At 43.2% G+C, this 14,791-nt stretch overlaps 1 protein-coding gene across 1 annotated transcript in view; it reads left to right on the forward strand.

Annotated features, from left to right (window-relative positions):
* LOC126412212 (nose resistant to fluoxetine protein 6-like) overlaps positions 1 to 14,791 on the forward strand; it is a 552,579-nt gene that overhangs the window by 54,692 nt on the left and 483,096 nt on the right. The window contains exon 3 of the mRNA XM_050081695.1: positions 13,846 to 14,105. Within this exon, the coding sequence (XP_049937652.1) occupies positions 13,846 to 14,105 (260 nt within the window). The remainder of the gene's footprint in view (positions 1 to 13,845; positions 14,106 to 14,791) is intronic.

Raw genomic sequence — 14,791 nt, forward strand, 5'->3', positions numbered from 1 at the left:
ATTGAGCACGTTTGGGACTGGATGAAGCGTCGTCTCACGCGGTCTGCACGTCCAGCACGAACGCTGGTCCAACTGAGGCGCCAGGTGGAAGTGGCATGGCAAGCCGTTCCACAGGACTACATCCAGCATCTCTACAATCGACTCCATGGGAGAATAGCAGCCTGCATTGCTGCTAAAGGTGGATATACACTGTACTAGTGCCGACATTGTGCATGCTCTGTTGCCTGTGTCTATGTGCCTGTGGTTCTGTCAGTGTGATCGTGTGATGTATCTGACCCCAGGAATGTGTCAATAAAGTTTCCCCTTCCTGGGACAATGAATTCACGGTGTTCTTATTTCAATTTCCAGGAGTGTACGTCGTGTGTTCAGTAACAGCTTCGGCGATGTTTTAATACGCGGAAATGGAAACCAAACATGAATTTGAGTCACCAACTTTATCTCCAAAGTGTGAAAATATTTTTTGACACCCACCTATATAGCGGAAAATGATCATTATAGTAAAGTAAGAGAAATCAGAGCTCGCTCGGAAATATTTAATTGTTCGTTTTTCCCACCCGCTGTTCTATGAACCCTCTGCCAGGCACTTAATTGTGAACTGCAGAGTAGTCATGCAGATGTAGTTTTAAACCAATCTCTCGGTACGTCCACAGTGGTATATCGTTCGTAACAACACGACAGTGCACGAAGTGATACTGGCTGTTCATAGTTTGTTAGGTGTTCCTAATTATTACACAGTTTAAACCTTTCATACTATACAAATTCATATTTGGTGTTTTAATTACAAATTATAAGTCATAAAGTTACTCGCTTCGGCCTGCATGTAGCCCAGTAGCCAACTGGAGCACAAAATCGCTCCGCGTTGCCATCTCACCTAAATAAAGGCACCCACCAAACTATGGTACGTGTGAAAATGATACGTGTTGTGTTCCTTGGTCGCATATACCGATCACACTTCCCAATGTCATCAGCTGCCTGCTGCAATACTTAGGTTGCTTTGATTGATAAAAAGTAATGATGGTTGCAAGAGCCAGAAATTTTACAGCATCCAAGCTATTCCTGCATCTTTCCGAATAGTAAGACCTCACTTTTAATTATGCAGTCGCCAGTGTCCTTTCATATATCCTAAAATCTGCCAAAGAACTTTCTTGGCCAATTCACCTAGCTATATGTACCACCCAGCTCCATTCCATATTCAGACTAACTAACGAACCACCCCCCTTCGCACTGGTAGCACTTCTTGCATCTCGTAGTAACTCCTAGCTTTCATCTCTCGATTTCTCACTAAGTAGAGGAACGATTTTCGCATCAAAGACCCATGTCTCATTGGTAATACATTCTGCTTGTAAACTTTTGTTTTCAGGCTGACCAGAACCCTTTTTACGAAAATTCAAAAAACTAATACGGCATGTAGGGCGTACAACAAGGATCAGTAATCACGTAGGAACCGGCCGTCGCAAATGCCATCTGCTGCTACTAAATGGCATTGCAGTTATTTAGTCACGTGCTACAAGTGAACTGCCATTGTGGGAGATGCTCAAAGTTTTATCCAGATTCATCGAGACACTCGTGACATCGACGATGCATTGAAGGCCGCACCCTCTCAAAGATACCTGCTGTACCTCGAAGACATCCTGCTGCCGCTACAATCCTGCCCACAAGTCCTTCGGCGATGGAGCAGGTGTTTTATACACAAAGGCCTTCACATACCACCACAGGAACAAATTGATTGGGCACAGATCGGGCGACGGTGGTGGCCGTGCGCCAGGCCCACCGCGACCAACCCAGCGGCCGGGAAAGGTTGACTGCGCATGAGCGCTGCTGAAACGAACGTGGCTCCATTGTGCTGAAATCGAACGCGGCGTGAGTAGGATGGGAACACCATTCAGCATATCCGGCAGAACCTCTCGCAGGAATGCGAGATACGTGCGACCATTAAGTCGGTCCGGGAGAATGTACGGCCCAATTAAACAGTCTCCGACGATGCCAGCCCACACGTGACCGCAACGCTCTGTCGGGGCGTTTGCAACCCCCGGTTCCTATGTGATGACTGATCCTTCTTGTACGCCCGATGTGCCATCTCAGTTTGTAAACTGTTTTTCTTTTTTTTTTTTTTAATCACCCAGTGTAGTTTGCCAAATGCTACCGGACCATTTCCCCTTTCCCCGCTGTCTTAGCGAGTGAGAGATAAGAGTGATTGATGGTCAATGCGAGTGAGGTGGGAGTGAGTCCATGAGTCATTTTACAGGTTTCCTCCTAATTGTTTGATAACATTTTCGTAATTTTATCCACATTCTCTTCTTTTAATGTCTGCAAGGGCACTGATAACGCCGCTCACACGCGCCTACAAGCACCGCACCATTTCAACTTTTACGTTTTGCCAGCAGTCCATGGTTTGCATCCATATGATGCTGTCCTATAGAGGTACATTATCAAAAATTTCACTCTCAAGTTGAGTCCTATGTCTGATGCTCGTAAACGTCAGTTAAAAGCGACTGTTCTTTGTATGTGTGTTAGTTTGCGTCTTATGTCCTCTTTCCTACACCCATCATGCGTTGTTTTAATTTCAATGTAGGATAATTTCTACTACATGATCCCCAACTTTGATATTTTGTTTGTTGCGAATCTCATTTCTGACGCTCCTCTGTACTTTCGACTACCAGTGATTTACTCTCAATCCGTAACCATTCCATTAACAGAACCTGTAATTCTTCCTCACTTTCGTGATATATCAGAGGGGTATTACACTTCACCTAGCACGGTTTGTTAGTAACTGGTTAAAAGAGTTTCTGAACAATTTCAATCAATTTCTGATCTATTCTATGGTAATATTGCTTCCCTTTCGCACTAACGATCTTCCATCGTCGTCAGTCACTCAAGTGAGGACGACTTCTCAATCTGGTTCAACACAGGGTTATACCACAAGTACCTCCGCGGTTTCAGAAGATGAGTGCATGGAAAGTACGAGTAATACAGAAAATAGGCACACACCAGCGGATAGAGATTCGCTCCACGGTTTTAAGTCACATTACAGGTGCCCAATAAAGGCGCGTGACAAAGGTCAGTACGTTCAAGCAACGTACCTGCGTTCACAATGACAGCAGCCGCTTTGGAAATCGGTTAATTGGGATGCTTCTCTGCGGGCCCGAACTAATTCGATGCGGGAATACAGAGTAGATGATTTGTCTATAACTACTGACGCGTGTGCCCCCTAGCGGCGTGCTCTGCAACTACACCACTGGACGCATTGGAAACAGAAACTTGGTGAGCTGCTCTATCCACTGGCGTGTGTCTTGTGGTTTTCGCGCAGTCGTCTGAAATTCTGGGGGAACTTATGAATAACCCTGTTTATACTTTGAACTGTCCTCCCACAGTGGCAGTCCTCAAATAAATCCTACACGGCATAAATTACTTCACTGTGATTGCACCACATGTATAAGACCGAAATAATAATGGATGGTTCATTTCTAAATTTTTCTTACGTAGTTCCCTGTACTTGCAGCACAGGCTCCAAAATTTAATTTATCATCACGTTTCCACAAATAGGTGCAAGTGCAAACAGTACGCTCATGAAGAATAAGGTGTTTATAGGTACTAACCAGGTTTGCAGTTATGTTGCACAGCACATTAGAGTCGGACTACAATGATTTAAATTTCAAATAAATTTTGATCATCAAAGAGGAAATCTAGCCACCTGTCACGCGTATCATACTTTATGGCATTACAAAGCAATGAATGTATTTAAAGCGGCGTACAGACAGAGCATATTTAATTATGTGTAAATACAGACAACGATCTGATTCTCCCACGGAACTGCAGGCTTTACAATAAAGATAATTTGTGTCTTTCAGGTTGAATTAGACAGCGCGAAATTTGATCTACACTCCTGGAAATTGAAATAAGAACACCGTGAATTCATTGTCCCAGGAAGGGGAAACTTTATTGACACATTCCTGGGGTCAGATACATCACACGATCACACTGACAGAACCACAGGCACATAGACACAGGCAACAGAGCATGCACAATGTCGGCACTAGTACAGTGTATATCCACCTTTAGCAGCAATGCAGGCTGCTATTCTCCCATGGAGTCGATTGTAGAGATGCTGGATGTAGTCCTGTGGAACGGCTTGCCATGCCACTTCCACCTGGCGCCTCAGTTGGACCAGCGTTCGTGCTGGACGTGCAGACCGCGTGAGACGACGCTTCATCCAGTCCCAAACGTGCTCAATGGGGGACAGATCCGGAGATCTTGCTGGCCAGGGTAGTTGACTTACACCTTCTAGAGCACGTTGGGTGGCACTGAATACATGCGGACGTGCATTGTCCTGTTGGAACAGCAAGTTCCCTTGCCGGTCTAGGAATGGTAGAACGATGGGTTCGATGACGGTTTGGATGTACCGTGCACTATTCAGTGTCCCCTCGACGATCACCAGTGGTGTACGGCCAGTGTAGGAGATCGCTCCCCACACCATGATGCCGGATGTTGGCCCTGTGTGCCTCGGTCGTATGCAGTCCTGATTGTGGCGCTCACCTGCACGGCGCCAAACACGCATACGACCATCATTGGCACCAAGGCAGAAGCGACTCTCATCGCTGAAGACGACACGTCTCCATTCGTCCCTCCATTCACGCCTGTCGCGACACCACTGGAGGCGGGCTGCACGATGTTGGGGCGTGAGCGGAAGACGGCCTAACGGTGTGCGGGACTGTAGCCCAGCTTCATGGAGATGGTTGCGAATGGTCCTCGCCGATACCCCAGGAGCAACAGTGTCCCTAATTTGCTGGGAAGTGGCGGTGCGGTCCCCTACGGCATTGCGTAGGATCCTACGGTCTTGGCGTGCATCCGTGCGTCGCTGCGGTCCGGTCCCAGGTCGACGGGCACGTGCACCTTCCGCCGACCACTGGCGACAACATCGATGTACTGTGGAGACCTCACGCCCAACGTGTTGAGCAATTCGGCGGTACGTCCACCCGGCCTCCCGCATGCCCACTATACGCCCTCGCTCAAAGTCCGTCAACTGCACATACGGTTCACGTCCACGCTGTCGCGGCATGCTACCGGTGTTAAAGACTGCGATGGAGCTTCGTATGCCACGGCAAACTGGCTGACACTGACGGCGGCGGTGCACAAATGCTGCGCAGCTAGCGCCATTCGACGGCCAACACCGCGGTTCCTGGTGTGTCCGCTGTGCCGTGCGTGTGATCATTGCTTGTACAGCCCCCTCGCAGTGTCCGGAGCAAGTATGGTGGGTCTGACACACCGGTGTCAATGTGTTCTTTTTTCCATTTCCAGGAGTGTAGATACGTTTAAGGGGGAAAAGTTCGTGGGAAATGGGTAACGTTAACAAGCAAGTAGCGAAAGAGAAACAGCTCTTCAACTTAATCATTTGCATTTGAGCTTACAGTAACGAATAAACTTCGCTTGTCACCTGAAGTAAAAGAGGAACAGATTCATCCAGCTATAAGTCACAGTAGGGTGCAGCAAACATCTAGAAAGAAACCGTGTGTAGATCGCTACCGAAAGAAAGTAGGAAGAAAAGACTCTTTCTGGTAAGTAACAGCCATGGGAAGGTTGTACGCCAGATGAGGACAAATGAGGCACAGGGTACCAGGTCACAAGTATTGTGAAGTCAAGTCCTGGTCTTTGCCAGGTGACAGAACTTAGGGAATTTGAGCAAAGTTTTTGACAGAGTATCCGGTTATTGTACTAGGTTGAGTGAGGAGCAACCTGACTAAGGACAGTAATTACAGCATTAAGGGTGACCTGGATGAAACAGAAGTAGCACAAAAGTGAGTTTTGTGGATGTCCTACAGCACCATGACTATCCCTTGGTTAACACTACTGTAGGTCAGGTGAACATTTAATTAAACAGGCTGATGCTGATTGAAATTTCATACTGTTACTTACCAGAAAGAGTCTTTTCTTCCTACTTTCTTTCGGTAGCGATTTACACACGGTTTCTTTGCTAGATGTTTGCTGCACCCTACTGTGAATTATAGCTGGATGAATCTGTTCCTCCTTTACATACAATTGGGAGATGGAAATATACTAGACACCACGCACACCTGAAAAGATGAGGAGAAGATAGGTTGACTGACCTTCTCGCAGAGAATTTGCGGGGGCCACCATCACACAAAGCAAGAGTCGTGTGGTTACAGGCGTCGGAGAAGTACCCTCTTTTAGCTTAGATCAGGATTAAGGCACCCTGATTGAAAGAAGTCAAAATAACAGAAGAGCCACATAAAATGATTAAGAACGCACAAAAAAGTAAGGTTAGCTTATTTCATCAAAATATTAGAGGACTGAGTAATAAGAAACAAGAGCTTCTTGTCTGTTTCGAAAATTTAGAGAGCTCGGAAAAGATATATTTCCTATGTCTATCTGGGCACCACATAACCACAAGAGTATACGTATAAGTGACATATAAAAGATTACACTGAAGCATCTTATTCGTGTAGAACGAATATGGGAAAAGTGTTGTTACATGTATAAGACAGTACACAAGCTCAGAAACATTAAGACAGGTAGATTTTGTAGTGATCAACACATAACAGTGTGTGCCTGTGAATTGATATTGAAAAATAGTTCATTTATAATTTAACTGTGTAATGATCCCCACGGGAAATTTTGAATTATTTATGAGGAATTTAGATTCCTTAAAGTGCTATTTGTCAAACAGCAGCAAGCAGTTTATAGCCTGTGGTGATTTCAACACGTATTTTCTAAGGGACTCTGCTAGGAAACATTATCTGGACACTTTATTTGGATTCTACAATTTCATCTCAGTAATTACCTTTACAACATCAGTGGGAAAAGACAGTAGCACCGTAACTGATAGTTTTTTCTTTGGTGAAGGTCAAAGACAGGAAATAAAGGAAATAGCTGCTTACCCAGTAAAAATTGCTCTCTCTGATCAAGATGCACAGTTAGGATAAATACAATAGCACATTACAGTACTGATACCCCTCAGTGGAAATCGGTCAAATTATTAATACCTCCAGGAAAAACGTTTTCGTGAATAGTTTGCAAGAGATGAATTGGGATGAAATATATAATGAGCGAAATACTGACATAAGATTTAATCTATTTCGTGATAAATTCATATCATTATTTAAAAGTAGCTGTATGCGTAAGCTAATCAGAAAGGAACTGGGGTACTAAAAATTGCTTCCCAACACATTTATTCCTTAATTATATTTGTCATTAAATATATATATTTTTTTTCAAAGCAACAGCTCAGTTCATGGAACTAATACTAGAGATAAGAGAAAGTTTTACAAACATATAAAGTTCCTTACTCGGAAAGATGTCCACTATTCAGCAATACACATTTTCAATAACATGCCAGCAGCCATAAAAAGTTTAACTAACGATAAAATTCAGTTTGATAAGAGTCTAAAGGATTTACTGTTGGCCAACTCCTTCTACTCTATTCATGAATTTCGTAACGGAACCGATTGATGCGTGTATTGATGCATGAAATTTCAACCACCAGTTTTCTCCTCCGATTGCGAAAACATCCTGTTGGCAGTCACCTACATAGGGATAAATGATCATCACAATAAAATACGAGAAATTAGGGCTCGCACAGAAAAATTTAAGTGCTCTTTTTCCCGCGCGCCATTCGAGAGTGGAACGGTAGAGACACAGCTTAAAGGTGGTCCAATGAACCCTCTGCCAGGCACTTTATTGTGAATGGCAGAGTAATCACGCTGAGGCTGATGTAGTCGTATGTTAATAATATCACATAATGTGAATACTGTGTACAATCTTACTTCTGTATAAATTTTGTGCAGTAATGCGTCCATTATAAATAAGTGCTGTAAAATGTTATTTACTTTATTTTTGTATTTGATAATGCGTGACCATAGTAGCCTAAGGACTATCATGTGCACTTAAGTGTGTTGAACGTTTAATATTTGGTGACAAGCTTTTTATCCTTTTAAATGTAGATATGCCTCAGATTTTTTCTTTTCTTTTTTTTTACCGATTCCAAACACACAAGGGCAATTTCATTTGCGATTTATGGAAATTACATTATCATATATGTTCTTATCTTGTACATATTTATTGTGTATTCTTGTTTTCTGGCATGTTTCACGTCCGAGTAGATCTCTTCAGCCGGCCGGAGTGGCCTTGCGGTTCTAAGCGCTACAGTCTGGAGCCGGGCGACCGCTACGGTCGCAGGTTCGAGTCCTGGCTCGGGCATGGGTGTGTGTGATGTCCTTAGGTTAGTTAGGTTTAATTAGTTCTAAGTTCTAGGCGACTGATGACCTCAGAAGTTAAGTCGCATAGTGCTCAGAACCAGATCTCCTCACTACGGATCAACTGGAAGGAAAAGTACATCTAATCTAATCCAAGGGAAGATGAAGACCCAAAAGAGCGGACCCCGCTCTACGTTGTGGTTCAAATACTGAGGAATGAGAGTAAGAAGCAGCTAGAGTCACCTACGATGGGTAATAACATTTTAATGACAGGAATCACAGTCGGCCATAGCCGATTGTAGAAGCGCATACGAGTACAGCATTCGACAATTCAGTATTGGTCAACAAATTTGGATCGTAGCCTGAGATGAACTAGGCAGGTCACTGCTGCGAACAATGCTAAGTCGACAGGTGAAAAGATAGTTCAGGGCGAACACTACGACAGCAGGCAATGTGAGTTCAAGAAAGTGCCGATGAGCAGAGGCAGAACCGCCTTAAACCGGCAACACATAATTTACACTGATGAGGCTGAACACTGCCCACCACGAGACTGAATGCCCCTGGTGGTGTTGCGGGCACGTGGCGCAGTGAGGAAAGTATATAAGCGGAACAGAGACAGATTGCCAGTCATCATAGCGAAGATATGCGCCGCAAATGCGGAAATCCATTGACGTAACCTGGTCTGACAAACGGCACACTTTTGTGGTACTGTGACTAGATGCGAGAATCACTGAAATAGCGAAGCTGCCGCCTGTTTGCGTACTACTGTCGTCAGCGCCTATGGAAAGTGGTTGAATAGAGGTGAAGTAATGAGGAGGCCGCATGATACTGGATGTCCACGTCTCATCACAAATCATAGAGGTCGGAGGACTGCCCACTGAGAAATCCAGGATAGGCACCGATCTGTGGCAGATCTGACGATAGAGTACAGTGCTAGTGCTGGCACAAATGTTTCAAAGAATACCGTTCATGTGTTGACACAACGACAACGTCAGTTACGACTGCAATGGAGACGGGACCATTGGGATTCGACCATCGACCAATGGAAAACGTGTCGCCAGTCGAATGAATCGCATTTCTTATTACACCAGGTCGATGGCTGAGTTCTCACACGCCGTTACCCAGGCGAATGGCTGCTAAAAAGTGCACTGCGCCACAAATTCGGGTTCGCTGTTTTTGACCTGATCCTCCATGCAGTCCGTAATTTCGGCAGTTTACTACTCATTTTGTTGGCTAAAATAATTAGACACATCGGCAAAAAAATATTTTTTGAAAGTTGTTTGAAATTTGATAACTGACTTATGTATCTTTCAGCGCTGATTTCAAAAATGCAATCCATTTTTGTCTATCACGTCAGGTTTTCTCACAAAAAAGGGAGTATTTTTGGGTATAATAAAAAAATTTAAGCAATTTATCACATTTTTTCCAACGTTATAAAATTTTATTTTATTTATAAATCATGTTCTATACTATATTTCCAGTACACTTCCATTTCTCTTTAAGCTTATAAGTCCTTATAATAAGGCTTTCGATTTCTGTTGAAGCTTCTTTTATTGATTTTCCGGCTGTGGACTCGCTGAGAACCATCTCTTTTTATCATCCAGCAGTAGTGCGCTATCATGTTGACGTTCCATCTTCCTTGATATCTTCTTTCCATTTCTTTCATGTCTTGGTGGAATCTTTCGCCCTGATCTTCACTTACATCACCAACGTTTGCAGGGAAGTAAAGATGTGAGTGGAGAAAATGAACTTTAATGCTCATGTTACAGCTCAGCTTCTTAAAGTTGTCGAGAATGTCTGCGACGATTGTCTTGTGGTTTGGATCTCTTTTGTTTCCTAGGAAGCCGGTAACAACTAATTTAAAAGATGTCCATGCTGCCTTTTCTTTTGTTTCCACTTTGTCCACAAAGTTGGGATCTGTCACTAGTTTCCTAATGTCTGGTCCGACAAAGATTCCTTCCTTTAGCTTTGCCACGGATAAACCAGAAAACTGTCCACAAAGATATCTGAAACACTCCTCTTCTTTTGGCAATGCCTTAAATTGTTTCATCACCCCCAACTTAATGTGAAGTGGTGGAAGTAACACTTTTTTTGGGGTCCACAAGGCTTTTCCTCTCAACATTTTTAACCCCTACCTGTAAGATTTTCCTCAATGGCCAATCTTTTTTATGTAGTGTTGCTTTCTGTCTCTACTGTCCTATTCACAGAGAAAGCAATGGAACGTTGTATAGCCACTTTGTTGACCAAGCAGCATTGAAATCACTTTTAAATCACCACGTAGTGTCCATTTGTGGTCTGAATAGCAGTTTGCTTGAAACCAGTTCAAGGTTTTCGTAACATTCTTTTAAGTGAACCGAGTGTCCAACTGGTATAGAATCATACTTAATGCCATTGTGAAGAATTACTTCTTTAAGGCTTCTTTTTGAAGAATCAATAAAAAGTTTCCACACATCAGGAGCATATTCTATTTTGAAACGTGCCATAAGTCTACGAACATCATTGCAAAACACCAGGTCACCTTCTTGAGAGAAGAAAGATACAAAATCTTTTTTCCTCGATCGATGCCAAGAAAAGGCTGTAACCGGAGCCAACATATGTTTATCTTTCAATCAAGATCCTAAAACCCCTGCCGATGCTTTAGAAAGGACTAGGTCTCTAACTAAATCGTTCCGATCAGATTGTGAAAATGGAATAGGATCGGTTGTGCCAGGATCGTAGAAATCTCTGTCCTCTTCACTATCACCTTGCTGAGCCAATGGCTCTTTATCATCTATATCATTCAAAGAATCTGGAGGAGTGAGCACTGGTACTTCAGGTCCATGTTGAACGGGGAGAATGACTGATTGAATGTTAGGGTAAGAAATATCTTGTCTGTTTTTCAAACTGAAACCTCGTACGTTGCAAGAACAAAAATAGCAGTCATCATTACGATTTTTGGGGTCTCTCCAAACCACTGGTATTCCAAAACGAAAGGACTGCATTTTACGTTGAAACCATTGCCTCAGTTCTTGAAAACACACTGAACAAACTTTGTGTGGGTCCCAAGGTTTATCTTGATCGCCTAACTTTATACCAAAATAAGCGAAATTTTCTTTTCCAACAAAATTGGAAATGTTTCTTTGTTGCTTTTTACCGGTATAGTTACACAAATGTAGCAGAAGCAATCTGGCGAGTTTATACATCCTCTGGTAGCTATTGTCCATTGTCCATAAAACAACTTCAAACACAAGAAAACAGTCGCTACTTTAAAGCACTAGTAAGAACAACACGTGAACAGCACAGAGTGAAGAGGTATTGTGAACTGAAGGACAATAGCAGAAGCTCACTGCTTGTCATGGCCGGGGAAGCGACAGCGCGACAGACAGGCACTGACATGAAAATACTGCTGGTTTCTCATAACTACTCTTTGTTTCACCTATATCTAGTATAAAAACGGCTAAATAACAGTTTATGGACATCCTAAAACCCAAAATTCGAACTCATTAGAGTGCTGAAATATCGAGAAAAGCTAAAACTAGACAAGCAGTTTGTGAAATAACTGTACGTGATGGAATTTTTTCACCATTTTCCCGAAAACAGCGTTGAAAACACTTAAAAATCACTTAATAAATTTGGAACAATTTTTATGCCGCAGACCTGCGTTATTTTGCTGCTACAGATCCTTATTTATTACTTGATATGAGCAAACAATTGATGGAGTCCCACCGTTACTTGTAAATGGCTAATTGTTGGTGTGGTAACCTCACACACATTACGGCACCGCTTTAACGATTTCTCTTAACGACTCCCCATCGACTCTGAACCACTGCTGCAACTGGTGCACACCCAAAAACATTAACTGAATTTCTCATTGTTATAATCAGAGAGGTTTAACCGCGCGTTACTGCTGCTTACGCAGGCTGTATTTCGCTTACTGTTGATAGAGAGACAACAATGGTGACGTCACACTTCTAATAACGACACCTTAAAATCTTACTTTTCTGTACTACCACACAAAAAATCCAAATAAACTGAACTGTAGTCCGTGCATTTTTGAATTTGAAATTTAGTTACCCTCACGCCCTGTACTTGGTGGTTAAGGAAGACGGAAGTTTGCGCTCTTATAACACCCACACTTAAGCTAAGTACTGTAAGAGCGATTAACTGATAACTCTTATTTAAAAATTGATAAAACATGTTTTCAATGGCTACAGCAAAGGTCGTCCATCTTATATATTAATGAAGTTTACTAAATGTGTATCATTTTCACCAAGTATTGGATTTTGTGATTCGGCGAAGGATTCAAAAGTGCTGATTAACGACATGTCATTCAGTATGAACGACATTTATGAGGGGTGTTGAATGTCACAAATTTAGTTAGTTACTTACATGTTCCGTAGATCATTTGAACGATCCTCGAATCGAAATGATTTTGAAAGAGCCTGTTTAAGGATATCTATGTACGATTTGTACAAACATTAATGAACACATTTTTTCTGTTTTGCTCACGCAGCTACACTTAAAACAATTTTTTATTTCTTTTCAGGCTACCAATTTTTAAACAGATGTTCGTCCACAGAAAATAAGTTGTCCAGGAGAAATGATTTTAAATTTAATTTAAAATTTGCTTTGATACCTGCAAGACGTAATGTCATTGAGCAACAGATCAAAGATTTCCATACTGAGCCACAGGCAGCTTTAATAATGGGTCATGAAAGACTTTTTCCTCTAGTGTTGTTGGTATGGACCTTACTGTTCTTCTAGAATTGTAATGGATTATTTATGGCGCACTTAAAATGCCTAGCTCCTTGAACAGGTAGCTACATGACGCCCTTGGGTTAACTCCACGTATTGTCCTTATTGTTTGATTTTGCGCAATTAATATTTTATTGTGGTGAGTTACCCCCAAAAATCATTCCATGAGAAATTATTAAGTTTAAATGCGCAAAATGGGTCAGAGCTTAATTCGTCTGTTCCCAAGATCAGCAATTATACGAAGAGCAAGGGTACGTGACTGAGTATTTGGAAGCGCAGCTCAGGTTTTCATCAATATATACATCTAAAAATTTGGAGCTTTCTACCCTACTTACTGATTCCCATTCATGTGCTACATCAGTTGTTGGTATGCTCTATCTGTTGTACAGAACTGAATGCAGTGCGTCTATTCAAAACTTAGGGATAGTCCACTTTCTGAGAATCAGTTAATAATTCTTTCTAAAACATCATTTACAATACCTTCTGCTACTTTCTTTCAAATTGTATTTATAATAACGCTAGTATCAAAATTTTAGGTTCTTGTTATGTAATTTTGTGAGGAAGGGAGGACAGGAGAAGGTAGGGGACAGTATGAGAGAGGAAAGGAGAAGTATGAAGAGGGGGAGGAGAAGAGGTGAGGAGGAACGCCATGGGAGGGGTAAGTGGTGGTGGAGGTTGGAGTGGAGGGCAGGGGGGAGTGGAGACGAGGGAATGGATGGGAGAGGAGGGGGTTGATGGTACCAGCATATTCACGACAATATTTACAAACGTCTTACACCTAGAAAGACTTTTGAGAATCAACAGTCCTGCCCTTTGTTGACATATTGCACCATCGAATATTAGCTTGAATGTGACTTTGTTTGAAGACCCGCAGAGTGCCACGTTGGTCCTTGTCTGTTGACAGCTCCTTGACGGCAACGCCCCTATAGACGACCTCCTGGCTGCGCAGAGGCAGGTGCTGGCGACCACGCCGGGCCACGCTCTGCGCTGGGCGGCATGCGTGCCCCCGTCCTGTGAGCCAGCAGACGTGGTGGTCCTGCTGCAGAAGCGGGTGGCCAGCCTGCTGCCCGGTGTCCAGGCAGACGCTGTAGCAGTGGACGTGCAGCAAAGCCTCTGCAGTGTCAACGAGACGTCGCCACTGGAGCCTAAGGACTGGGCCTTTCTGTAAGTTCTCTGTCCCACACAGCCACTTGAAATCTCCTCAAAGCACTGGTTTTACCTTGAAGCTACACTGCATATTTAAGAATACAAAGTTTGCGAGAACTTGTGCCAACTTCGCTCCTTCACGCTAAGTCGTAAGCCATACTGTGGAACAAATAACCTGTAGCCTGTGACTTACACATTGTCCAGTCACATAAATCTCGCCACCTGTCGGAAGTCTTAATAACTTTTTATTGTTGCACAGACTGCTGCGAGACGTGCAGGAAGAAGTCACTGAGGTTCTGAATTGAACCGACAGGGATGTGGAAGCATGCCGACTCTGTTGCTGTGGCCAGCTGCACTAGGTTTCTCGATTGCAGATCCATGGCGAGACAGCCCGATCGAGGTGGTCCTATACAATCTGGATAGGGTTTAAATCCGGGGAGTCTGGTGGCCCAGGGAGTATGGTAAACTCATCCTGCTACTCTTTGAACCATGCACGTATAGTGCGAGATGTGTGACACGTTGTGTCGCCCTGCTGGTAGATACCATCGTGCCGGGGAAAAAACAAACTGCATGACAACGTCGTCCCCAAGGATAGACGCATACTTGTGTTCATCCAATGACGAAATAACTCATGAAATACCAAGAATACTTTCCCCAGACCGCACATTCCCCTGGACCTTCTGACAGTTGTTGCAAGTTTTCTG

This window comes from Schistocerca serialis, chromosome 7 (assembly GCF_023864345.2).
Source record: "Schistocerca serialis cubense isolate TAMUIC-IGC-003099 chromosome 7, iqSchSeri2.2, whole genome shotgun sequence".
In the NCBI taxonomy this organism is placed as follows: domain Eukaryota; kingdom Metazoa; phylum Arthropoda; class Insecta; order Orthoptera; family Acrididae; genus Schistocerca; species Schistocerca serialis.